Source organism: Oncorhynchus keta, chromosome 2 (genome assembly GCF_023373465.1).
Source record: "Oncorhynchus keta strain PuntledgeMale-10-30-2019 chromosome 2, Oket_V2, whole genome shotgun sequence".
NCBI lineage: Eukaryota > Metazoa > Chordata > Actinopteri > Salmoniformes > Salmonidae > Oncorhynchus > Oncorhynchus keta.
Window position 1 is genome coordinate 31,100,748 of NC_068422.1, and position 27,893 is coordinate 31,128,640.

At 43.1% G+C, this 27,893-nt stretch overlaps 2 protein-coding genes across 3 annotated transcripts in view; both read left to right on the forward strand.

The window, feature by feature from the left end:
* The window catches only part of LOC118399235 (heterogeneous nuclear ribonucleoprotein L-like), a 52,323-nt gene extending 27,460 nt beyond the window's left edge, over window positions 1-24,863 (forward strand). The window contains exons 2-13 of one of the 2 annotated variants that reach the window (XM_035795164.2): window positions 6,979-7,097; window positions 8,188-8,425; window positions 15,315-15,400; window positions 15,646-15,742; window positions 15,870-15,942; window positions 19,926-19,997; window positions 20,514-20,725; window positions 20,944-21,065; window positions 21,559-21,760; window positions 22,345-22,402; window positions 22,510-22,608; window positions 23,242-24,863. In XM_035795164.2, the coding sequence (XP_035651057.1) occupies window positions 6,979-7,097; window positions 8,188-8,425; window positions 15,315-15,400; window positions 15,646-15,742; window positions 15,870-15,942; window positions 19,926-19,997; window positions 20,514-20,725; window positions 20,944-21,065; window positions 21,559-21,760; window positions 22,345-22,402; window positions 22,510-22,608; window positions 23,242-23,297 (1,434 nt within the window). In that variant the 3' untranslated portion in view covers window positions 23,298-24,863. Of the gene's footprint in view, window positions 1-6,978; window positions 7,098-8,187; window positions 8,426-15,314; window positions 15,401-15,645; window positions 15,743-15,869; window positions 15,943-19,915; window positions 19,998-20,513; window positions 20,726-20,943; window positions 21,066-21,558; window positions 21,761-22,344; window positions 22,403-22,509; window positions 22,609-23,241 lie in introns of both variants that reach the window. The other variant, XM_052475159.1, reaches the window with a different exon arrangement.
* LOC118399229 (B-cell receptor CD22-like) lies at window positions 798-3,291 on the forward strand. Its single transcript, XM_035795144.2, has one exon. The coding sequence runs from the start codon at window positions 920-922 to the stop codon at window positions 2,747-2,749; it is 1,830 nt and encodes a 609-aa protein (XP_035651037.1). The 5' UTR covers window positions 798-919; the 3' UTR covers window positions 2,750-3,291.
* Window positions 24,864-27,893: the final 3,030 nt, after the last annotated feature.

Genomic DNA, 27,893 nt, shown 5'->3' on the forward strand with positions numbered 1-27,893 from the left:
GTCGATTACAGGTTTGGCATCAATTCAGTTTTCAGTCAATTCAGGTAGTAAAAATGAAGGACATTTAACTACGTTTAAATTCTGTACGCATATCTCAGAGACTATCTCAGTATGTTGTATTAGGTTTATTATGATGGCAGTATTAAGTGTTCAACAGTATGAAGTGTTCAACAGTATGAAGTGTTCAACAGTATGAAGTGTTCAACATTATTAAGTTCAACAGTATTAAGTGTTCAACAGTATTAAGTGTTCAACAGTATTACGTTCAACATTATTAAGAATGTTCAACAGTATTAAGTGTTCAACATTATTAAGTGTTCAACAGTATTAAGTTCAACAGTATTAAGAATGTTCAACAGTATTAAGTGTTCAACAGTATTAAGTTCAACAGTATTAAGAATGTTCAACAGTATTAAGTGTTCAACATTATTAAGTGTTCAACAGTATTAAGTTCAACAGTATTAAGAATGTTCAATGGTATTAAGTTCAACAGTATTAAGAATGTTCAACAGTATTAAGTGTTCAACAGTATTAAGTTCAACAGTATTAATAATGTTCAACAGTATTAAGTGTTCAACAGTATTAAGTTAAACAGTATTAAGAATGTTCAACAGTATTAAGAATGTTCAACAGTATTAAGTGTTCAACAGTATTAAGTTCAACAGTATTAAGAATGTTCAACAAGTCCGTACTCTTTATCTCATCCTCATTTTGATCGTTTCAATGTAAGATGTTAGATGCATTTCTCAATTTCTCTTCACCATGTAAGGAAGCATGATATGATCATATAAGGGAAGGAAGTCACAGTTCACTCTGCCTCTAATAAGTATTCAAAAAGAACATTACCTGCCTCACACTTGAATTTAGTTCAACTGCACCACCAAAACGTTTAGGTATCCATGGACGTTTGGCAGGAAGTATGTTTGCAGGACTTCTCCTCTTTATACCAGTTCTACTGGCTGAAGATGTGGCAGTTTTATTTTGTAGAAAGAAGAGTGTTTGCGTCTTAGAAGGATTGTCTGTAAAATTGTCCTGCAGTTTCACAATCCAAGATACCAGACGTAAATTAAAAGAATTCTACTGGTTTAACAACAACAACAGGAAGAAATGGAAGGACACAACTATTCCGGAGGATCTGAGTGAAGACCCAGAGTATTATGGTCGTTTGTTACATGGTGCTGTTGGGGGTTTCAGTCAATATTCCCTAACTACTACGATCATAAATTTGAGACCAAGTGACTCTGCTGAGTATAAGTTTAGACTTAACACACAGAACTCAGGATGGAAGAACAGCGAATCTGGAACAACTGTTTTTGTCACAGGTCTGAAGGTGATTAAGAATCCGGACACTGTGAAAGAGGGACAAAAAGTAACACTGACCTGCAGTACCATGTGTATCCTGAGTAACAACCCCAACCTTACTTACATCTGGTATAAGAATGGACGACGACTAACCAACCCAAAGACCCTGAAGACCAGCCTGTACCTAGACCCATTCAGTATTACGGATTCTGGCAGTTACTCCTGTGCTGTAAATGATCTCCGTTCTCCTTCACTTTGTCTCCTGGATAACTGTTGGGATGTGAAATACGCAAAGAAGACAATCTGCACCATAACCGGGTCATCTGTGGATCTGCCTTGCACTTACACATACCCCAGTGGTCAGACCATCACACAGACTCTCTGGTCAAAAACTGTGGATGCTAAAGGGAAGCCTGAAGCCTTGGAGTATGGAGATAGTGTGCAGTACCGTGGAGACAAGAAGACTGACTGCACCCTGAGAATCACAGAGCTCAGAGAGAGAGACTCAGCCAACTACAGTTTCAGATTCAAAACACAACAGGGGAGCTACAATGACCCATTTCAGGTCACGCTGTCTGTCACAGATGTATTTGTAAAGGTTAGTCCTGACATCGTCATAGAGGGAGAGAAAGTCTGGATCTCGTGCTCAACATCCTGCATTCTGAAGCAAAACTCTACTGACTACATCTTCTACAAGGACAAACTTCGCCTACCTAGCCCTAACAGACACTGGGTCTTGTACCTTGACCCAGTCAGCAGTGAGGATGCAGGCAGCTACTCCTGTGTATTGGTTGGCCTCGAGAATCAGCCCTCCCTTGGAGCTACACTCACTGTGAGATATCCTCCAAGGTCCACCACCGTGACGGTCAGCACAGATCAGAATAAAATAGTGGAAGGCAGTTCAGTGACTCTGACCTGTAGCAGCGATGCCAACCCACCAATGGAGAAATACACCTGGTACAAAAGGAACGGAAGTAAAGTGAGCGTCTTACAGGGAGAAACAGAAAGTTACACCATCCCCAGTGTCAGTCTTGGGTACATTGACCAGTACTTCTGTGAGGCTAAGAATGAGATTGGTGCTCAGAACTCTACCTGGGACCTGACCACAGATGATAGACTAGTGAATGTCTTGACTCCTGTACTGTGCATTGTGGCTGTCCTGACTGCTGGAACTCTTCTCGTTCTCAGCTACTACACACTGAAACAGAGAAACCGCGGAGAAAGAGCTGATACACCGAGAGTCCATTATGTCAGTAATGATGCCTCCAACTCCGCTGTGAGTGAGGAGGAGAGCGTAGATACTCTCTACGCTCACCCTGATGACTATGATGACATACAGCGTGGCATTGATGAGTACGATGACATACAGGATGACACCTACACAGCCCTTCAGAGAGACTCTCGCCTCTCGATGTACGATTCTATCCTGAAGAGAGAATCACCATAGAGCCTGAAGACCTACAGCACCAACCAAAAAATACGCCTTGCACCTTTTTTTTGTCCTGCTATCACATTGGCCTGTCGGGGATGTTTCCCACACATTGAGCTATAACCTTAGAGTTTATGCTGAAGGTGAATATGATTGCTGGAATGTTTTGCCATTGGCTAATGCAAATGTAAATGGTGTTATATTGTTTGGTTTTTAGAGTTGATTGTTGCTTACTACACAAGATGAGGTTGAAAGAAACATAATCAAATCATATGCATGTTTTCCTATTCTTTACAGTGAGGGAAATATATGAAAGTATGCCATTTAGTAATTGCCACTTCAATTACTGCTCATGCTCATGGTAATTCTCTTTAATCATGGATTGATTATTACAAAATAGACGCTTGTAGATATAGCAATTAAAAACAGCTATTCTGAAAGCAAAGATACATAGGAATATATCAGCAATCATGCAAAACTGTCAGTATTGTTAATATAATACTAATATTTAAGTAAATTCAATTCATTAAATGTTTGCTGTATGACAATACATTTGTTTTTTTGACCCCTGGTTTATTAGGATACTAGTATGCTAACTCTAACCATTAGGGTTATAATTACATTAAGGGTTAGGGTTAAGGTTTTTGGGTCAAGATTGGGGTTAGGGTTAAACCCCCTAGAAATAGCATTTGACCTTGTGGGGCCTAACAAAATGTCCCCAGTTGGTCAAATATTTGTTAGTTTACTATAGAATAGTTAAACACGTCCACACACACACAACACACACACCTCCCTATACAGGAAGCTAATTGGTCGTCTATCACAATACACTGCAACAGCTCTTTTCCTGCATGGCCTACATTTTTTCTGAAGCAAGTCCTGAAATGTGTTATAAATACTAGAGAGAGGGGAGAGGAACACACACACACACACACACACACACACACACACACACACACACACACACACACACACACACACACACACACACACACACACACACACACACACACACACACACACACACACACACACACACACACACACACACACACACACACAAAAACCTTGAAACAAAAATGGTTCTTCAAAGGGTTACCTTATGGGAACAGCCGAAGAACCCTTATAGGTTGTAGATAGCACCTTTTTTTCTAAGAGTGTAGGGGAAGACACATGTATTCTGTCTCTCAATGCGCATACTGGTGCCATGCACTCACTAAACGCCAGGCGCTGATGTGTGTGCCATGGGGTCACCTCCCTATGAGACTGCCAGGGGGTCACCTCCCTATGAGACTGCCAGGAGGTCACCTCCCTATGAGACTGCCAGGGGGTCACCTCCCTATGAGACTGCCAGGGGTCACCTCCCTATGAGACTGCCAGGGGCTTAGTGAACACACAGTAAAACACTCGCACACACAATAGACTGAGGACATCGGCAAGAAAGTGGGATCCACACATCATAAGAGAGGAGAGAGAGAAAGATAAAGTGCTGTAGAGAGAGTGAGAAGGTAAGAGTAATTTAACCTCATTTTAGCCCTGGTCACCTGCGCTGGGGTGGAGATTATTCAGGATTAGAGTGAGGAATGAGCTGGAATACAAGGCCAGTAGGCCACTCTCACTCACCACTTTAACACACACTGAAAAAAACTGCGCTCTGGGAAAATGAATCAGCTGATGGATAGGACTGCCACTTAACCTTGGGAACCATCTGGCCATGCCTGCACATACAGTACATACACTCACATACACTCACACATACACATACACATACACATACACATACACATACACATACACATACACATACACATACACATACACATACACTCACATACACTCACACATACACATACACATACACATACACATACACATACACATACACATACACATACACATACACATACACACACTTGGGCAGCCAACTGATCCTTGCACACTAGGTTGGTATTTCACAGAGAAGTGATGGGGAATGTAGATAGAACAGGGGGAGAGGAGAGGACCAACTAAGCTAGAAAGCCCAAGAAAGAGGAGAGTTATTCTGCTATTTTCATCACTTAAAGGCACCACATTCTATTTACCTGATTGTCACCAAGTAGCTGAGTCATTTAATTGGTTCTTTCGCTCAGAGAAACTGATGATATAGCCTTGCCTCCCCCTTATCCGTGTGAAAGAGAATGTAATGGAACTTCTCCATGACCCTGGGAATGAATACATTGATATGGAAAGAATAACATGATTTAATGTGATGTTATAGATTATCAGAGAGTCTGCAGAGACTGAAATGTGGGACATTTGAAATCAATCTCATTTTGGGAACAAGGCCTGCCAGTAAGGATTTAATCTTACTGCCTTGTCAGTACTCTTTCTCTATCTCTCTCTCTCTCTCTTTGCACAGGCTGTAGTCTCTTTCTTTCTCTCTCTCCATTTGTACAACTAAAATCTTCCCTCTCTTTGCCTCTCTTTCTTCAACTACTCGCATCTCTTCGTTAACCCCTAGCTGTCTCTCTTAGTGCTGTCTTTTGACTTTTAACCTCCTCATTCTGCCTTGCTTCCTCTTCCTCTTCCTGGCTCATAGACTTTGAGTAGAATAGGACAGCTGAAAGGGAAGAGTGGGAGGTTTTTGTTGCACTATAGGAATGGAGGTGTATTGCTAAATCAATCAAAGAGAGGTGTTTGAAAGAGAAGTGAGCTTTAACACTATGTGGTTGTGCAACCTTGTCCATTCGGCATAGGTCCTGACCGTTATTCCTGCATGTCACATATTGAATGCATGTTAACATCGGGATATCACTATCAGAGAGAGATAGAGTCCCGCCCACTACCACTAGAGAAATGCAGCTCAGCCCGCCCAGTTACAGTTACTCAGCCCGCCCAGTCCTGAGGCTATTAGATCACAGAGGTAGTGTAAACATCGTTCTGTTGCTACAGCCTGAAATAAAGACTCATCTGAGATTCCCCGAGCAGGCCATGGTTTTTCTTCTAAATATTTTATCTTGCCTTTAAATATGAGAGCATTTTTTGCTGATTTGACCATTTTCACCTGTGGAACTAACCCTGTTCCCTGTTAAAAAACAACAACATGTTTTCACCTAATTTTAACATTCTATCTTAAAGATCACATGCTCAACTTAATTAAAAACACATTTTCCCATCTCAAGAGGTTCAATTTAAAAAAAATACTATAGTAAGTGCCGATTAAGTGCCAAATAAAATAACAGGGTTGACCATAACAGGGTTGACGATTTCATCTGATATCAGCCATACATCCCCTTGTGACAGAGAGAATGGAAGCTTGTTGTGCACAACAGGGAGTTGCAATTAAATGTAAGCTTCACAAAAAAACAAGGAAATTGTTAAAACATTTCTAGCCTGTCTATCTATGGGTGTCAGGGTTGACGTGTACCGCTCGGCCCTTTCAGTTTTCCACCACAAAGCACCAGGAAATGGCCAAAAAGAGTAGAATCAGCTCACATGCTTTTACACTAGGATTTGACTATTAGATGTTCAGCGTTTATTTTTTTAAATATATTTACAAAGGAAACGTTTCAGCAAATTAAAATGAATTAAAATGATAATTCAGTTAATGTAACAGGGTTGACCTTAAAATGAGGGACACTAATCACATCAAATAAATGAATCACTAATCACATGAAAAAAATAATAGTCTTCAGAAATGACTTTGTCAAAACAACAAAATAACTAGGGTTTTACAATGATGGTGAAACTTGGAGAAATGTTGGGTTAAGTGGGTTCAAATCTTCCTCAAGGTGACACAGTGTTGATGGAGGGACATGTCAAAGTGCTGAATTTACTTTATTCATATTAAAAATCTGATTTATTGAATTATGCACGTGGTCTATAGTAAAGGGCACTTCATTTAATATAACATGCTTTTAAAATTCAATATTGGTGCACAATTTCTACTTAAAATATCAAAGGGATGAAAAGGCACCCATTTGCACTCTCCAATGCACTCTCACTCTCTCACATAGAGGGGTACAGTCCCAGTTAGGGAAGGTTAGGCTGTACTGGAGGTCATCCATGTTGAGCTGCAGTTAAATTATTCAGCCTGAAACCTCCTCCCTACACCCACTCTTTTCAAAATGACTCCTATTTTAGATAGGTATTATACAGTGCATTGCACTTGAGTTGCCAGTTGATTTATGATCAACAGAACCTCTGCCCCTATTCTAGGAATTGTATTTGTTCTGATCTCTAAACAATATTGTGTGTGTGTGTTGCAGGACAGTGGGGATGACTCCCACAGAATTGCCCAGTCCCCAGTGGTCCATGTCAGGGGGCTGTGTGAGGCCGTAGTGGAGGCTGACCTGGTGGAGGCCCTGGAAAAGTTTGGCCCTATATGGTAAGAATCCACTCACATATGTTGGATGATATGTGCCCCCCCCCACCCCTTAACCCCCTGTTTTCGTCATTGTAAGACATAGGCTTTTATCTCATCTTTTAGTTAAACAGAAGGAAAACGAATATGGAACATGCACTGTACTGTGACTTGGAAGACTGTGTATTAGAGTGTAGCTACATGGATCATGTAAATGTGGTGTGGATATGTGTGAGGCATTTCCCCTCAGGCCTCCCCAGTGACTTGCCTTTCATCCTGTTGAAGTCATTGGGGGGTTCTGTAGAAATAAAAACGTATATCAGCATGTACTGAAGCCTCAACTCACTTCCTTTGAAGAGCTACACACATACTCACAGACACATACAAACATTTTCAGAGTCACACGTCAGTATACAGTCAACTCACACACACACACACATACCAGCACGCACATGGAGTGGAGGTGTTTGTGGCCAAACCAAGCTTTTACCTCACGGAGACCTTGAGTAACAGAGAGAGCTCAGTGTTAATCAGGCTCGTTATGTGGTGCAATATTAATTACGTAACGACCCATCAAACCTAGGAGAGCTGCGACAGCATGGTTAACCCACAACATAGAGACAATCTACCGTACCATGGTAACTGTAGAAACTATGGTAACTGTCCAATTAGACCAGCACTGCCCAAAGTATGGTCACAACTGCACTTACTCCCACCCCTCTTCTGTTTTTGTGCATTTATGTTGAGCCAACATAGGTGATTTTGGGGGGGAAGTATAAACAAAAAGCCCCACAAACAAATAGAGCGGTTTCCTTTCTGGTAGAAATGTTTGAGAATATAACCTCATAACCTCAGAATTGAACTTGGAAATGTTTTACATTCCAAACTTGCAAAGTTTTCATTCTGTCAGTTCAGGACATGAGTTCTCATCGGGCAAATTTCAAAGACACCCTATTTCCAAAAGTGTTCTACTTTTAGCACCAAATGCCGTTCCCTACGGTAGACAGGGAATGTGGTTTTATTTGAGCCACTGTCCATTTAGAGTAATAGACCATTTTTCTACTCAGTGAATTGAATTCTAATGGACTTCCTTGTTGTTCTGTGTTGATGGCAGCTATGTGATGATGATGCCCTTTAAGCGGCAGGCGCTGGTGGAGTTTGAGATGGTGGAGAGTGCTGATAAGTGTGTGGCGTGTGGGAGTAGCGAGGCCGTCTACATCGCAGGCCAGCAGGCCTTCTTCAACTACTCCACTAGCAAGAGGATTACCCGGCCCACCAACTCAGACAACCCCAACAGTGGCAACAAAGTCCTGCTCCTTTCGATCCAGAATCCCCTCTACCCCATCACCACGGTAAGAACATGGTAACAGTACGTGACTCCTGGCATGAGTCAGTGCTGAAAATACATACTGTATTACACAATAGCATCACAGCAGTAACAGTAATTGCCACCCGCCTGGCACTGTATGCATGCTATACTGTCACCATGGTAACAGTACTGACCAAGAGTACCTCATTATTGCCCATGTTAACAGTAGTCAAGTGAATATATGAATTATAAACATTGTGTATTATCATAGAACTACAGGGTTTATATTTGTACTCTTTCTTGCTTTCTCGCTCCCTTTCTATCTCTCTATGTTACCCTCTCTTTCTTTCTTTCTTTCTCTCTCTCTGTCTACCTCTCTCCCCTAATGGGAGCAGTCAGGATACATTTATTAAAAGCATCTTGTGGCTGTTTCAAGGTTTATTTCCCCATGAGTTTGTACATATCTCCTGCCAACACCCATCTATCGCCACCTTTCTCTGGCATCTCCCTCTACTCTCTTTCTCTCCCCCTCTCTCCCTCTCAGGTTGCATTGAAAGATAGAGAGGGCTCTCCGCGGGGTACCTGTAGTGTTCAGATAGCATGTGTCTGATGTAGGGCTGACCCCATTTAGTCGACTGGTCGATAGGCGGTTGGTCGACCGAGATTTCTTTAGTCGAGCATATAGCAAACACGAAATACAAATGTCATGGTGTACAAGACAACCCCAACAGTGGCAACAAAGTCTGATTTGCGCCTGTCTGAGTGGACTGATCCATTGTGGAGGCCGTGGGGATGGTATAGTCCATCAGTCTAAGACATTTGCTACTGAAAATGTATATGGTTATATTACATAAGAACAATAAAAAATGTAATATTTTAAAACAAATGCGCTTTCTCCCGCGTTGGATAGCGGTCGGTATCCACGGTTCTGAAACACCAAATCAAATAAAATGTTATGGTTCATATACACATATTTAGCACATATTATTGTGGGTGTCGTGAAATGCTTGTGGCATTGACTAAAATTCAGTAGAATATAATGCAGTACATACATATGACATGAGTAAAGCCAAATGTAAATATTATTAAAGTAACAAGTGTTCCATTTTTAAAGTGGGCAGTGAATTCAAGTCTATGTATATAGGGCAGCAGCCTCTAAGGTGCAGAGTTGAGTAACCGGGTGGAAGCCGGCTAGTGATGGCTATTTAACAGTCTGACGGCCTTGAGATTGGAGTTGTTTTTCAGTCTCTCGGTCCCAGCTTTGATGCACCCGTACTGACCTCGCCTTCTGGATGAAAGCGGGTGAACAGGCAGTGGCATGGGTGGTTGATGTCCTTGATGAGCTTTTTGACCTTCCTGTGACATCTGATGCTATAGGTGCCCTGGAGGGCAGGTAGATTGCCCCCGGTGATGCGTTGTGCAGACCGCACTACCCTCTGGAGAGCCCTGCGGTTGCGGGCGGTGCAGTTGCCGTACCAGGCGGTGATAGAGCTCGACAGGACGCTCTCAATTGTGCATCTGTAAAGGTTTGTGAGGGTTTTGGCTGCAGATCTATTGGGGTGGTAAGCAAATTGAAGTGGGTCTAGGGTGTCAGGTAAGGTAGAGGTGATATGATCCTTAAAACTAGCCTCTCAAAGCACTTCATGATGACAGAAATGAGTGCTAGTCATAAAGTTCAGTTACCTTTGCTTTCTTGGGCACAGGAACAATGGTGGACATCTTGAAGCAAGTGGGGACAGCAGACGTTTTGTGTCTGAGTCGTTGAATTGCGATTCCACTTTGTCTCTGTACTGACGTTTTGCCTGTTTGATTGCGTTATAGAGGGAATAACTAGTGTACACTGTTTGTATTCGGCCATATTCCCCGTCACCTTGCCATGGTTAAATGCGGTGGTTCGTGTTTTCAGTTTTGAGCAAATTCTGCCATCTATCCAAGGTTTCTGGTTATGGTAGGTTTTAATAGTCACAGTGGGTACAACATCTCCTTTACACTTCCTGTTGAATTCAGTCACTGTATCCATGTATTCATCAATGTTATTCTCAGAGGCTACCCGGAACATATCCCAGTCCGCGTGATCAAAACAATCTTGAAGCATGGATTCCAACTGGTCAGACCAGCATTTAATAGACCTTAGTACTTCCTGTTTTAGTTTCTGCCTATATGAAGGGAGGAGAAAAATGGAGTCGTGATCAGATTTTCTGAAGGGAGGGCGGGGGAGGGCCTTGGAGGCATTTGGAAAAGTTGAGTAGCAGTGGTCCAATGTTTTTCCAGAGCGAGTACTACAGTCAATGTGATGGTAGAACTTAGGTAGCGTTTTCCTCAACTGTGCTTTGTTAAAATCCCCAGCTACAATAAATGCGGCCTCAGGATTTTTGGTTTCCATTTTGCATAAAGTCCAGTGTAGTTCTTTGAGGGCTGTCGGGGTATCGTCTTGATGGGTAATATACACAGATGTGACTATAACCGAATCACTTATGGTCGGCATTTGATTGTGAGGTATTCTAGTTCGGGTGAACAAAATAACTTTCTGTGTGTTATCACAATCACACCATGGGTAGTTAATCATGAAACATACACCCCAGCCTTTCTTCTTCCCGGAGAGTTCTTTATTCCTATCTGCGCGATGTACTGAGAACCCAGCTGGCTGTATGGATGGGGACAGTATGTTACAATCCCTGATGTCTCTTTGGAAGGAGATCCTCGCCCTGAGTTCATCTACTTTATTATCCAGAGACTGAACATTAGCGAGGAATAAACTCGGAGCGGTAGATGGTGTACACGCCTCCTGAGTCGGACTAGAAGTCCACTCCGAATACCTCTTCTCCGCCGGAGGTGTTTTGGAGTAGCTTCTGGAATAAGTTCAATTGCCCTGGGGGTACGAACAAAGGATCAATTTTGGGAAAGTCATATTCCTGGTTGTAATGCTGGTGAGTTACCGCTGCTCTGATATCCAAAAGTTATTTCCGTCTGCATTTAATAAAAATAATAATAATAATAACCCTCCTTTTTAATCTCCTTATTGTTATTATTACTATTATTATTATTATCATTATAATAAGTAATGTTATTATCATTAGTAGGCTTAGTATAGCAACCTTGTATAACCACCATCAAGCTGTAGGCCAAAGAGGGCATCTTGTTTAGTCTTAATCCCATAATTTAGGCCTGTATTTCAATACTTATATAGGCTACTGTATCAATCAATCATTCATTTGTTAATGTCATCACACAGCATACGAGTCATTCATGATTTGAAATGCAATCAAGCATTTTAGTTTTCAAATAACAAAGCGAACCTTGAATAATTAGCGGAAACAATAAATAAACCGTTCCATTTCGGCGATTGCATTCACAAATTCATGCGACTGTTTTTAGTCTTTGCTGTAATAAAGGCTTTCAAAAAAGAAATGAAAAAAGACTTACAACAGACTCTTTGGTATGCTTATAATTGAATTAGTGTTCTTTACATTGTTTCAAACAGTCTGAAAAATTATATTGTAATCTAACAGCACCTGTTTGGCACACCTTACCTTATTTTTCTTGATCTCCAGTATTTTCAGCAATTAGTCAAATTTATTCCACACATCTGACTTCCCCTTTACCTCCTGAGCAACCAAACAGTTTTGAGTTTATTTGTTTATTATTTTTCAGGTTCAGCAACACAGACAGCGCGATAAACACTGTTGTCGCTGCAGCAGAGAGGAGAGAGTGACAATGGGTGCTAGTCACACAGTCACTCGCTTTCTTTTTATCAACACAGAACATCAAGTCTGAGCCCGCCTGGCACAATCAAGTCAATTGCGGTCAGACTACCTCTTGTCATCTGTTTGTCTTAATTATTTAATCAAACAGTTGCCTTAAAGCATCAGACAAGCTCAGTGCATATAGTTGATTTAATTAAAACACATATGGAAAAATTGGTCGAAAGAACAGACGACTCTCGGTCGACCAATTCTTTTTTTTGGGTTGAGGACAGCCCTAGGCTGATGATAAGAATACCAGGAAGCTCAGGTATATCAGTCTCCCTCAGATATGGGATGCACAAATAGGCTGAGAAAGGATCCAGCCTTATGCTGTCTCACTCCAGGTGAGCAGAGAAGAAATAACACACGCAACAACCAAGATAAATGTGCAGAGGTCTAGATAGGGTTGAATTATGTTATTATTAAGTCAAACTGAGACAAACTGTCTGATTAGAGAGACACAGTCACTGTGTTAGAAGTATAACAGCACACACTAAAGTACAGATAAATGTAAAGTACCAGTCAAAAGTTTGGACACACCTACTCATTCAAGGGATTTTCTTTACTTTTACTATTTTCAACATTGTATAATAATTGTAAAAAAAACGATGAAATAACACATATGGAATCATGTTGAAACCAAAAAAGTGTTCAACAAATATATTTTAGATTTTAGATTCTTCAAAGTAGCCACCCTTTGCCTTGATGACAGATTTGAACACTCTTGCCATTCTCTCAACTAGCTTCACCTGGAATGCTTTTCCAACAGTCTTGAATGAGTTCTCACATATGCTGATCACATGTTGGCTGCTTTTCCTTCACTCTGCAGTCCAACTCATCCCAAACCATTTCAATTGGTTTGAGGTTGGTGGATTGTGGAGACCAAGTCATCTAATGCAGCACTCCATCACTCACCTTCTTGGTCAAATAGCCCTTACACAGCCTGGAGGTGTGTTGGGTCATTGTCCTGTTGAAACACAAATGATAGACCCACTAAGCGCAAACCAGATGGAATGGCGTATTGCTACAGAATGCTGTGGTAGCCATGCTGGTTAAGTGTGCCTTGAATTCTAAATAAATCACCAACAGGGTCACCAGCAAAGCACCCCCACACAATCACACCTCCTCCTCCATGCTTCACGGTGGGAACCACACATGCAGAGATCATCCGTTCACCTACTCTACGTCTCACAAAGACACGGAGGTTGGAACCAAAAATCTCAAATTTGGACTCATCAAACCAAAAGACAGATTTCTACTGGTCTAATGTCCATTTCCCGTGTTTCTTGACCCAAGAAAGTATCTTCTTCTTATTAGTGTCCTTTAGTAGTGGTTTCGATGCAGCAATTCGACCATGAAGGCCAGATTTTATTTTTTTACCTTTATTTTACTAGGCAAGTCAGTTAAAGAACAAATTCTTATTTTCAATGACGGCTTAGGAACAGTGGGCTAACTGCCTGTTCAGGGGCAGAACGACAGATTTGTACCTTGTCAGCTCAGGGATTCGAACTTGCAACCTTTCGGTTACTAGTCCAACGCTCTAACCACTAGGCTACCCTGCCGCCCCCGATTCACACAGTCTCCTCTGAACTGTTGATGTTGAGATGTGTCTGTTACTTGAACTCTGAAACATGTATTTGGGCTGCAATTTGGTAACTCTAATGAACTTATCCTCTGCATCAGAGGTAACTCTGGGTCTTCCTTTCCCGTGGCGGTCCTCATGAGAGACAGTTTCATCATAGCACTTGATGATTTTTGCAACTGCACTTGAAGAAAATTTCAACGTTCAACCACACCTGTTAATTGAAATGCATTCCAGGTGAAGCTGGTTGAGAGAATGTCAAGAGTGTGCAAAGCTGTCATCAAGGCAAAGGGCGGCTACTACTCAAATATAAAATATATTTCGATTTATTTAACACTTTTTTGGTTACTACATGATTCCATATCTGTTATTTCATAGTTTTGATGTCTTCACTATTATTCTTCAATGCTACACCAGGAACGCACAATCCCTCCATCAGTGCTCAGACTGTCCGCAATAGGCCGAGAAAGGCTGGACTGGGGGCTTGTAGGCCTGTTGTGAGGCAGGTCCTCACCAGATATCACCGGCAACAACGTCGCCTATGGGCACAAACCCACCGTCGCTGGACCAGACAGGACTGGCAAAAAGTGCTCTTCGCTAACGAGTTGCGGTTTTGTCTCACCAGGGGTGATGGTCGGATTTGCGTTTATAGTCGAAGGAATGAGCGTTACACCGAGGCCTGTACTCTGGAGGGTCCGTCATGGTCTGGGGCGGTGTGTCTTAGCATCATTGGACTGAGCTTGTTGTCATTGCAGGCAATCTCAACGCTGTGTGTTACAGGGAAGACATCCTCCTCCCTCATGTGGTACCCTTCCTGCAGGCTCATCCTGACATGACCCTCCAGCATGACAATGCCATCAGCCATACTGCTCATTCTGTGCGTGATTTCCTGCAAGACAGGAATGTCAGTGTTCTGCCATGGTCAGCGAAGAGCCTGGATCTCAATCCCATTGAGCACGTCTGGGACCTGTTGGATCGGAGGGTGAGGACTAGGGCCATTCCCCCCAGAAATGTCCAGGAAGTTGCAGATTCCTTGGTGGAAGAGTGGGGTAACATCTCACAGCAAGAACTGGCAAATCAGGTGCAGTCCATGAGGAGGAGATGCAGGTGGTGGCCACACCAGATACTGACTGTTACTTTCGATTTTGACCCCCCCTTTGTTCAGGGACACATTATTCAATTTCTGTTAGTCACATGTCTGTGGAACTTGTTCAGTTTATGTCTCGGTTGTTGAATCTTGTTATGTTCATACAAATATTTACACATGTTAAGTTTGCTGAAAATAAATGCATTTGACAGTGAGAGGACGTTTCTTTTTTTGCTGAGTTTAGGTTCCTGCATCCAGGCTGCATCCTCTCTACTCGAAGGACACACAGATGTTCCTACTTGATGAAGTCTCACATAAACACTGGTTCTCATTATTCCACCAATTTCACACAGGAACCTCTCAAATATTGTGAACAAATGTGTCACTGCCTGGTGTATTGTCTCCGGTGTTGTAGGTGTCAGGGAGGAGTGCCGTTTTAATTGGAACATGTATCTTCCAGCTGCAGCCTTGGTGAGAGCTGACTAAAGCCTTCCGTGTGTCTCCGTCTCTTGTCTCCAAGGATGTTCTCTACACAGTGTGCAACCCCATAGGCAGTGTGATGCGCATCGTCATCTTCAAACGCAACGGCATCCAGGCCATGGTGGAATATCCTTTCTGTCTAGCTGGTTGGCTGGCTGGCTCGCTGGCTGCCTGGCTGCCTGTTAGAGTGTGAGTGTGGAGGGTGTGACCATAAAAAAGGCATCCACAGGTCAAATTATTCAACCAGCGTAGATTTGTTTTTGTTGTTGGTTTTAGAGGTTTTATATCTTCTATGTGGGGACTTGTAATTGTAGATTAAGGCTTGAGCTTATTTGGTTGTGTTGCTGTTGTCCTTAACTGCCCCTCCTAACATTTGAGTCCATCGAGTGCGCTCAGAAAGCTAAGGCTGCTCTCAATGGAGCTGACATCTATGCTGGCTGCTGCACCTTAAAAATCGAATATGCAAGGGTAAGTCTATATTCACCACACACAATCACATACATAACGCTTAGCAAATAGATTTTCTTTAAAATGCTGGAACACTTCCTGATGATCAGCCTCAGCATGCAACAACATATCTGTTTCCCTCGTATAGCCAACTCGCTTGAATGTGATCAGAAATGACAACGAGAGCTGGGACTACACAAAGCCTTACCTGGTCCGAAGAGGTAAGATTCTGCTCCTTGTTCTGTGTGTGTAGGCTATGGAGTGATCTCATTGTGTAGAAGCTGCTGAGTTAGGGCTATGGGCTGCCAGATAGGGCTGTCATTGTGTCAGAGTGTCCATGGGCAGCCTGCAGGGCAGAGTCAGGTTTTCATTGCCCTTTATCTGAAATCTGCCCAGGCTGCAAACAGAATAGCAGGAGAGGTAAGGATATCAAAGAAGTGTGGCTGTTTCTCTTCTCATTCCTCACAAGCTGTAGATAGATACACTCTGAGCTGAGAGAGAGAGCTGGACTGTTTGTCCTGAGTTTAGTCTGCGTCAGCTGAAATGAGACAGAGAAGTTGTGATACTTCTCATTATCCTGTGCTAAATATGCTAACTTGAGACAGCCAGATACTGAGTCAGAGGCTGAGGAGAGCACTGTGGTTGTATCATTGCATGAGGAATGTTATAGTAGCAAAGATGCCGTTTGAAAAAAAGTGCAGAGAAATGGCCTGTTGTTGGCTACCCCTCTTTACCACCCTCCCCCCATCCCACCCCATCTATGTGAAGTCATCATTGTGACTGTAGCGCCCCCTATTGTGAGGTGGTTAAGGACCAGTATGGACCACAGACCTGCAGTCAACCAAGCCAACACAAGACCGACCCACTGCGCGTCCTTCTCCAAGCAACACACTCTCACATCCGTCTCTCACAAGCCTGCACCTGCCGCCCATGGGAATAGAGGGAGAGAGGAAAAAAGAGGGATGGACGACAGGCTGACCCTGCACAGCAACATGCATCCATCTTCACCCAAACCTCAAGAGAGAGGGAGCGAGACTACTCATTCATCCTGACCTCATGCAACCTCAACATCAACACGCCCAGGACAACCCGCCAGTGCCACCTCATGGCTGGAGGACTGGCTGCTTTTAGACTTTTTAGACTGGACCAATTTCCTTCTCTTGCTTGCGTCCTGGTCGTATTCAGTCAGTTATCTGACTGGTTAAAACCCTTTATATTCTCTCACCAAATAATTAGTAGTAGAAATATCGATGTATTAGTCTATACTATCTCTAGTCTGGACATGTGAACATAAGAGTGTATTTCTCTCTTTGTCTTCTAGGCGTTTGTCTTAAGTCAGACAATAAGCAAAATATCTCTGCTCTGTAATCTACTTAAACACCAAGGTGACACTATCTTCTACTGTAAACTACTTCATATTATAGCATTTCTGTCAGTGTCAATGTGTTGAAATGCCTACTGTAGTAGAGAGAACTGCTTAGATTAAATCCTGAACATTGAATGTCTATTCTTGAATGCACTGTTAATGGGGGTACATCGTGTGGATGAAGAGAGTCACAGTTCCTTAGAGGCCCTCTATCAGAGACCCAACCTTTATATCGCTATCTGAAAGGCATTGCCCTGTGAAAGTCAGCCCCTTTTCTCCGAGTGCATCCAACTCCTCAAATTAACCAGGGGACACAGTGGACTGCTGAGGGGGTTCACCCTATGATGAATATCACCCTTTACTGCATGGCTAAATGAGAAGTCAGGCGAGATGCTAACTCATTTGAAAGCCCAGTGAGAGTGAGTTAGCCTCCTGCTGTGGCACCGTTCTTAGGACACTCAAATGTTTTCCTCCAGTGTCCTCTGTGGACGTCTCTCACCTCGCCTCGGGAATGACTGCTTCAGGACCATGCCGCTCTCCGCTTACCTGAGAGGAACTTATATTTGATTCACTTTAAATCACCCTCACACTTTTATTATACTGGGTATTGGATTGTATATCAGCATAAGTATAAGTCATGGTTCTATCAGCTGCTGTATAGTGAAGTATCCCACACCTACAGTATATATACTGTGTGATCTGGTCTGTAGCACCTTTCCTTATGGAGAACCTATATCCCTGGCATTTAGGAACAGGTGTCAACATGGTGTTACAACACGTTAGAGCGCGATGCTCTACCTGCAACAACATGGTGTCTGGTTCACATCCCATGGGGACCAGCCAGAGAGGCTGTCTGTGACATCACGTCCCCTGTGAGTTGCCTTAGCCAAAGCAGGGTTCATATTGCTGTTGCCCACGGCGAAGATTAGCTGCCTTTTTAGCTAGCAGTCCTCCGCAAGGAGACTTTACTGTGACTCTCAACCCCTGGCCCCTTTGGGGGAAATAGCAGTCGACTTGGGTGGGGTAAATAACTAGCAATTTAAACTGAGATTCTAACGGACCATTCCGTAAAAAAACGGGAGAATAGTCAGCCAAGAAGAGAAGCAGCGCTTTAATTCTCTAATCATGCTCAGTGCACCAGTTGGCCAGGGAATTATGATTGCCAAAGCATATCTGTTCTCTGTTAACTTTACCTGGATAAATAAAGGTTGAGTGCACAGCATGAGACTGCAGTCTCTCCGAGGGTGTTGTTAATGATGGATAGTTTTGCCTTCTTCTCCCCCCCAGAGGACGAGCAGAGGAGAGAGGGTTTTTGTGAGGCATGGGGAGGTGGGGGTGGATCTCAGGGTATAATAATAGATGCTGTTTGAGGCCTGATTGTGGAGGGAGGCATAGGGTGAGATGGGGGTGGAGGGTGGGGGGGTGGTAATGATGAGTTCCGCTGGCACAGCAAACAGGGCGGTGAACCCTGCTGTACACCCCTAATCTGTGAGTGAAGGTCACTTTGACTATCTGATGAAAGCTCTCTCTCTTAATAATCCCCCTTATCATTTTACACCCATGTAGCATTTCAGTAGAGTGTGTGTGTGACTTGGCCTGGGGGGACTGTTGTGGATACCACACGGCATCACCCAACCCCCCAACCACAGAGCTGACCTGGCTGCAATAGTTACATAGATGGGTTCCTGTAAGCTATAGTGGAGCATGACTGACCAATAAAGGAGATCTGGTTACTTGTAAGTTATAGAGGGGCTTTTCAGTTGTAGAGGTAAACCTATTGAACTGAATAATTGGAGTGATATTATCTGCGTTTCCATGTAGAAAAACAGGAGTTCTGATTCATGGAACATGGAAGGTTCCCACTGGGCACACACTGGTTGAATCAACGTCATTTGAACCAACATGGAAAAGATGCTGAATTGACCTCTGTGCCTAGTAGGTTTCTTTGATCTTTTCAACTGTATTGTTCGTCTTCTAATTAGGGATCAGTTGGGACTGCTCTTGTGGGAGATGGAACTGCAGCTGCTCTTTGTCCATCCTGTGCCTCCATGTATCTCTCTGTGATTCTGTGCCAGTTGTGAACTGACTATCTGATGATGCAACACAGGTTGATGTTGTTTCACTTGTCCTGAAAGAGACAGCCTGTGCCAGTAAAGCCAAGACCTCAGTGAGAGGGGTTGCTGACTGTTCACGCTAGTGATGTAATTCAGGTACTTTTCCTCCACCAATCTTTGTATAAAAATGGAACAACGTTTTCCCCCTGTTTAAAATGTGCCCTTTGTTTTTTCTTTCTATTTTTGAATCTTCTCTCCACTGTTCCTTGTCTATAGATTGCTGAAGGATGTCAACTGTATTTAGTAAAGTAAATTGCCATTGTGGTTAACAGTAGACCTACTTTAGGCCTACGTGTCTTGGTGTCTCCTTCTCTCTGTATGTAATAGTACAACATAGTACTACTGTGCAAATAGTACAACATAGTACTAATGCATGATAAAGGTACAACTGTGGATGCATTGAAGTCCTTCTAATGCACAGTATTACCAGGATTTATATTGTAACGTGTGTTAATCAATAGCATTGTTTCCATATGTTGCGTAATGGCTATAGTACTGTTACTATGTAAATGAATGTTCAATGTTAACAGACTTGGGGTATCACCAGTGTATTCAGACTCACCTGTAATGTCACAGGTCTTCTGTCTCTAATTATATTTTGCTTATTTACCTCCAATGACCTTTTTATCAGCATGTCTATTTGAATAGTTCCTATTTGAATGTGTAGCCCAGAGTCATTTTCCTCATACTCTCTCCCTATGCTGTCAATGTGTTGATGTTTCAGAGCGTGGGAAGGGCAGGCAGAGACAGGCCATACTAGGGGAGCACCCGTCCTCTTACGGAGACAACGGATACGGTAAGGTCCCCCCTCCTAACCCCAGCACCAAAACACTACCCTATTACTCGGTGTGCCAACCATATCCCCCTTTGATGTCACGCAGGTTGATACATAGCTATGTTTTCATTTAAAAAGCCCTTTTACAAAAAGTCCTACTGTACCTAACATCATTACTAAACTTTAGACGTACGAGTTACCACACCTGGACTGCCACATTATCCACACTATCCACACTCTATCCACACTTCCCACACACTCCTTCTGCTCAGATGGAGGGTGTAGATTCTCAACCCTATCTGAAGGTGAGAGGAGTAGAGACCTCCCAAGAGGCTAGTAGAGACAAATAAAACCCACCTCCACACTCCTTTCACCATTAGGGTTGTGTTCATGAGGACCGAACAGGACAAGAAAGTAGTAGCTGATCTCCTTAATTTCAAAATGTTTTCTCCCGTTTCGTGCCTGCTGAGCACAATCCAGGTGGAAGTGAAAGTTGAAACCCCTGCTCCTCCTTTCCCCTTGTGTTATGTATTCCAGGGTCACACTGCCCCCTGCTGCCTCTCCCAGGGAACAGCAGGTACAAGCTGAGCTCCCACGACATCCCAGAGGTGGTGGCCTACCCCCTGCCCCAGAGTTCCTCCTACAACCACGGCTCCAGCTCTGTCGCCATGGTGAGCGGCCTGCACCCCGCCAAGATGAACTGCACCCGCATCTTCAACCTCTTCTGTCTCTATGGCAACATTGAAAAGGTCAGCAGGGGGACCCACCTGAGGAGGAACTTATGGGCATCCATGATTGTGTTGTGGTAGTTTGTCTGTGAAGAACATTTATTTTATATTTTTTGGGGGGGGAGAGGGGGGTGTTATTCTGTTTGAAGTATTTCTGTTTGAAGTAGGTGTAGCTGACGGTGCGTGAATCTATTTGAGGATTGCTATGCACACAATGTTTGAAACTGTGTGTGTGGCAGGTGAAGTTCATGAAGAGTGTCCCAGGCACTGCCCTAGTAGAGATGGGGGATGAGTATGCAGTGGACAGGGCCATCACTCACCTCAACAGCATCAAGGTGTTTGGCAAGAGGCTCAACGTCTGGTGAGTGTCCTTGTTAGTACATTACAGGGAAGCTTAGGACCTGCAGTATTCAACCACGTAATTAATATTATTGCCTACTAGTATCTTATTACTCTTTCTCTGTTATCAAATCTAATTACCGGTACAGAATCAGTGTGCGGGGTACAGGTTAGTCGAGGTAATTTGTACATGTAGGTAGGGGTCAAGTGACGATGCATAGATAATAAACAGAGAGTAGCAGCATTGTAAAAACAATGTAAATAGTCTGCTTGAACATTTTATTAATTGTTCAGTAGTCTTATGGCTTGGGGGTAGAAGTTGTTAAGGAGCCTTTTGGACATGGACTTCAACTCCCTCCCTCTCCATATTTCTCTCTCTCTCTCTCTCTCTCTCTCTCTCTCTCTCTCTCTCTCTCTCTCTCTCTCTCTCTCTCTCTCTCTCTCTCTCTCTCTCTCTCTCTCTCTCTCTCTCTCCCTCCCCCTCTCCTCTCCCTCTCTCATCTCCCCCTCTCCAGTGTTTCCAAGCAGCATGCGGTCATTCCCAGTCAGGTGTTTGAGCTGGAGGACGGCAGCAGCAGCTATAAGGACTTTGCCATGACCAGGAACAACCGCTTCACCAGCCAAGGCCAGGCCTCCAAGAACATCATCCAGCCACCCTCCTGTGTGTTGCACTACTACAACGTCCCCCCATGCATCTCAGAGGACCAGCTACTGAGGGTAGGGCTGTGATAAGGTCTATGGTGGAGAGGGTGTGAGCAGAGGTCTGAACAGAGGGGTTGAAGGTCACGGCTAGGGGATGGGATGTAGGGAGTAAGGTAACAATTAACTCCCAGAAGTCCATCCTTTGTACTGCACTACTGCAAATCCCTCCTGGCATCTGAAAGCACCAGCTGCTGAGGGTATGGCTGGGATGGCAGGGTAGGGTATTGGGAAGGGTTTCTGAGGTCCGTATGGGGTAACGTTTAGCATGGATTCATCCTGTGTGCTGAACTATTACAAGCCCCTCCCCCTACATTTTAGAGGCCCAGCTGGATCTTGGGTAGGTGGTTGGGATGAGGGTGCATATCTAATATTTTGTCAATAGGGCTAAGAGGTGAAATTAGCCTGCTACTCTTTTGCTGCACAATTAAAATAGCTTGCATAGAAGAAGACGACCGCTGATGGTTCTGCCTGTCACTCACTGTCAAAGATTTTTGTAGTTTGACTGAGACTAAAGAGCTCCACCATGTGGTTGTGGTTAGAACAGAAGTATTGTCTCGCAACAACCTTTATCTCAGCTGTTCTGTTTTTTTTTTTTACAGTTATGCTCAGAGCATGATGTGCCAGGTTTCACCAAGTTCAAGATGTTTGATGCAAAGCGTAAGTTTGGGCTTTTTAAACTTTTTCTATTTGTGTGTGTTCAGCTGTTGAAGGAGATAAGTGTACCGTCATACTTAAGTTGTCCTTTTCTCCTCTCTTCTTGTCAGCCTCCTCCAAAACCATTTCTGGCTTGTTAGAGTTTGACTCCAAGACACACGCTGTCGAGGTCTTGACCGTCCTAAACCACTACCAGATCAGAATACCAAGTAAGTGACCAGATGGCCTTGCTTTCCTCAACAGTGACCGCATACTAGCACCAAACACTCAACCGTTAGTAGTCACTCTCAGCATGAGAACTGATAGTGCCACATACAGTCGGAGAAATGCCCATAAAATTGGATTTAGACCAAACTTACATGAAGACCTGAAGATAATAAATATATTTTTCCTGGGTGAAATAGCATGAGGGACATGTTATAAAATCCAAAGGGGAGAAAGCTGTCAATGCTGTCTGTTCTAGCAGCAGGTGGTTCTTTTTTACATGATTTCTCCTGTCTGTGTTGGTTGGCACCACAGGTGTTTCAGCCTGGCCCTGTGGAATCAGTCGCTGTCAGAGAGGGAGATTAGATGTGTGTGTGTGTGTGCTTGTGTGTGTGTGTGCTTGAAGTGAGATAGAGGGAGCACACTAGGACAGGAGTCTGCACCATCTGCTGTACACCTTTTCTCTTCCCAGACCGGACATAACGCTCCCGTCTTCAGAATTCTCCCTGCCAATGTCCCCAACAGAGTGTGCACGTGTGTGGGCATGCCATATGATCATGTGTGTTTGTTTATGTGTAGAGATATGTGTGAGTGTGTGTTCAGTATGTGTGTAACCTCGTGTGTCTGACCTTTTCCAGATGGCTCTAACCCCTACACCCTGAAGCTGTGCTTCTCCACGTCCTCTCACCTCTAAAGACCAGTGCACCAGCAGGAGAGGGAGAGATGGAGATGGAGAGAAGGAGAAGCGATGGTACTGGGAGGGACAGACTACTAAGCTGACAAGACACTGATAAAGAGGGCCCTCATCCAGACTGACTGGCTCCTCTTGAAGTGGAGAAGACTACTGAAACACAGATGTGTGAAACACTGGAGATTGCTGAAGAGGTTTTTTATCTTGCACCTCTTATTTTGGAGTATTTTTTGTCCTCTTCGTTTTTTGTTTTCTCTGTATAGAGAGAGCCAATCAGAACTAAGAACTGAGAGATGGCACCCTGTCTCTTCCCGGCATCCATTGGGGCTGAGCATGGTACCTTAATAACAGGTGACCCCTGAAAAGACGTGTTGTGGACAGAATAAGATGATTTGTTCATTTTTGCGTTGTGTTTGAAGACTTGATAGAGGACATCTATTATGCCCATGCTGGTGAAGACTATCCAAGATGGTCGCCATATTTATGGGTTGACAGCGCAGCTTTTATGCTCGGCACATTCTGTTGAGCAGCAAAAACTCAGTCGGTACTTCAGTGGAACAATGTGTCAATATGAATTTTAAATCGCACTGTAATGTGATAATATGTAAAGGTGTATAGAATTGAAATGGAAGTTCTCTTATGGAGGGGTGGGACGGGGGGGGAAGGGGGAATATCAATCTTATTTGAAGACATTGTGTCAGCAGGTGTTTTGCTTTGGAGTGGACTGTTTAATGACGCCTTTGTATGATGTTTACACATGAAGAGCCCATGGTCTGTGTCGTATGTCAGTGTTTTGGGGCACTCTGTTTGAGTGTTAGTACTGTGTTAGTATCATGGCTCGCCTGCACTGGTTCAGTGTCAGTAGTTTAGCACATTCGGATTGTTTTAGTGTTTAGTGGCACGCCGATATGTCTTATGTTCACAAATGGCTGTATCCAGAATCATTGTGCATCATCCCTAGCTCTTTTCCTGATTAATTAGCAAATATAGCAACAATGTTATAGAGATATGTTTTATTTTTAAAACCCTCAAATACCTAAGGTTATTTGGGAACAGCCCTGCCAAAGAGGGTAACAAATAATATGATTGTACAGATGCTTTGTACAAGAATTGTGGAATTCCATTTTACTTGCAAAATAAGGAAATGACACGTTAACACCATATTCCATGGGTCTACTCTGTATATTGTACTGTATAACGTGAGCAAATACATAGGTGTTATTCAAACCTTTCTGCAAGTAGCAGATTATAGTTTTTGCCACTACAGTGAAGGGTTGTCCAGCCATCAGGATCTGGGTTTGGTTGGATCTGGATGCATGCGGTGAGCGTGACACTCATTAAACATTCAGCAGTCTTCAGATCCTCTTACATCTTTATGATTCGATAATTGTTCCACGTCGTGAGTTACATTTCAAAAGGCTTGAGTTACCATAAACAGCAGTCTTGTGCTTCATTTAATGGTATCATCAAACGTAAGGAGGGTCTTAAATTCTCACTACACGCATGTTCAGATAGGTAGTACCCATGATGTCCATGTCTGACTGGTCATTAAATGGCGTTGTGTCTGTGTCTTTGTGGTGGATTTTGTGTTTGAGTTTGGTAATCTGTGCCAGTGATAGTCATTGGAGTGACACCAGAATAAAATCTTCATGAACACTACTGAGTGTGTAGTCTCCAGCCCTATGAGCTTTGAGAACACACTCCCACGAATCCTCTTAAACAAACTTCAGAGGATCTCTCTGCCCACAAATGTATCTCTGAGGGTTTGTCAAAATAGAATAATGCAACCTTTTGGCTTTCTAGAGCCACATTGTCAAACACACAGCGAAAGCTTTACTTTTCATGACTTGAGAAAACAGACGTACATTTAAATGTGGAGAGAGCTGGTTGGGAGGAAGGGACAAAAGAAGAGGAAATGGAAGGATGGAAACGGAGGCACACACACACAGTAACATTTCATGCTAGTTATTCTTCCTTTCAGATGAGATACTGTGCACAGCTAGTGACATGTACTGAAATAACAAACATGTCTTGCTCTCTTAACTGAAAAACCAAGAAAAACAAACTTATACAAACCCAAGTGGGCACACACTCACAAACACCTCTCTCCACCCCCACACAATCTCTCTCTTTCACACTCCAGCCTGGTCTCTACCCACAACGTTAGAGAATGTTCCCTTCAGTCTCATTAGGTCATTAACTAACGTTCTCATAAAAATGTTCCTGTGATGTGCAAGGAAAGTTCCCAAGAGACGGTTCCCTTAATGTCAAATATAACTTACCCACAACATGGTTACCATGCTCACAGAACTTAAGATATTAATGTGATAGACACATTTCATGGGAACGTTGCAAGAACATTCATGTGTCCAGTTTTCTGAGGGTTATGAGAATACTCCCATCAACATCCCACCGAACATACACATAACAGGGTTGCCATGTTCTCAGAATAAAAAATATGAATGTTCTCGGCGTGTTTCATGAGAATATTGCAAGAACAATCCTTTGCCCAGTTTTCTGAGGGTTAGGAGAATACTCCATCAACATCCCACCAAACATACATTACACAGAACATGGTTGTCATGTTCTCAGAACACAAGATATTCATGTCTAGACAAGTTTCACAGGAACGTTGCAAGAGCTTGTATGTGTCCCAAAAAAAATGCCTTCACCCATCATTGCCCTGATTGATGAACCACTGATGCATTCATAGCTCTTCGTCTGTTGGCAAGGGATCGTTTTTAACATACAGTCTTTTAAACTTACGCATTTGACACACAATTGCATTGTGCATGTTCATTTATACAGTAATTATTCTTCAACATGTCCTCACCTATGATTTAAAGTCACACCATCTTTGTTCGTGCTATTCTGATCCTTCTGCTGCGCCACCATGTCCATGCCAGGTATCAGTTAGTCTGGCTATTCTCTCATCATTGATTTTATTAACTTATTTCAACAATTTAAGGGCTTTCCGTATAGTTGTCTAATTTTGGTGGTGCATATCAATCTGTTTTAATGATACTCCTGAATCACTAGGATCAATAAACTATTTTCTTGAGTGTACCTTTAACAGAGCTGAGATTTACTTCAAAGTGTATTCACCCTATTGCTTACACCTATCAAGTTGTTTCAGATCTACACAAGTGCCTACTGTAGGAAGGAGGGGTTAGGGCAGTGTTTCCCAAACTCGGTCCGAGGTACCCCAAGGGCTGCACATTTTGTTTTTTGCCCTAGCACTACACAGCTGATTCAAATAGTCATCTAATTATCAAGCTTTGATCATTTGAATCAGCTGTGTAATAGCAGGGAAAAAAACAAAATGTGCAGCCCTTGGGGTACCTAGGACCAAGTTTGAGAAATATTGGGTTAGGTTTTCTTCTAGACAGGGCCTAACTACACTGTCCCAATAAGCACATTCCCTACAGATATCCTTATTAGGACAGTGGTAAGGGTGTTTGGTATTGGTGGCCTGGGTTTGAGACCTGCTTGGGGAGTCACCCTACTCTCACATTCTTAGCAATACATACTGAACAAAAATATAAATGCATCATGTAAAGTGTGGGTCTCATTTGTCATGAGCTGAAATAGAAGATCCAGAAAATGTTCCATACGCACAAATAGCTTATTTCTCTCAAATGTTGTGCACAAATTTGTTTATATCACTGTTAGTGAGCATTTCTCCTTTGCCAAGATAATCCATTCACCTGACAGGTGTGGCATATCAAGAAGCTGATTAAACAGCCTGATCATTACACAGGTGCACCTTGTGCTGGGGACAATAAAAGGCCACACTCAAATTTGCACTTTTGTCACACAACACAATGCCACAGATGTCTCAAGTTTTGAGGGAGCGTGCAATTGGCATGCTGACTGCAGGAATCTCCAACAAATCAAATCCAATTTTATTTGTCACATACACATGGTTAGCAGATGTTATTGTGAGTGTAGCGAAATGCTTGTCTAGCAACAGAGCTGTTGCTAGATAATTTAATGTTAATTTCTCTACAACAATAAGTTGTTTTAAAGAATTTGGCAGTACATCCAACTGAGGACTATTTATGTCTGTAATAAAGCCCTTTTTGTGGGGAAGAAAAATATAGTATTCTGACTGGTTGGGTCTGGCTCTCCAGTGGGTGGGCCTATGCCCTTCCAGGCCCACCCATAGCTGCTCCCCTGCCCAGTCGTGAAATCCATAAATGAGGTCCTAATCAAATCAAATGTATTTATATAGCCCTTCTTACATCAGCTGATATATCAAAGTGCTGTACAGAAACCCAGCCTAAAACCCCAAACAGCAAACAATGCAGGTGTAGAAGCACGGTGGCTAGGAAAAAATCCCTAGAAAGGCCAAAACCCAGGAAGAAACCTAGAGAGGAACCAGGCTATGAGGGGTGGCCAGTCCTCTTCTGGCTGTGCCGGGTGGAGATTATAACAGAACATGGCCAAGTTCTGTTCATAAACGTTCATAAATTACCAGCATGGTCAAATAATAATAATCACAGTAGTTGTCGAGGGTGCAACAAATCAGCACCTCAGGAGTAAATGTCAGTTGGCTTTTCATAGCCGATCATTGAGAGTATCTCTACCGCTCCTGCT

What these genes read in the sequence shown, in the direction of transcription:
- LOC118399229 (XM_035795144.2), top strand. Translation starts at nt 920, where the DNA reads ATGTTTGCAGGACTTCTCCTCTTTATACCAGTTCTACTGGCTGAAGAT.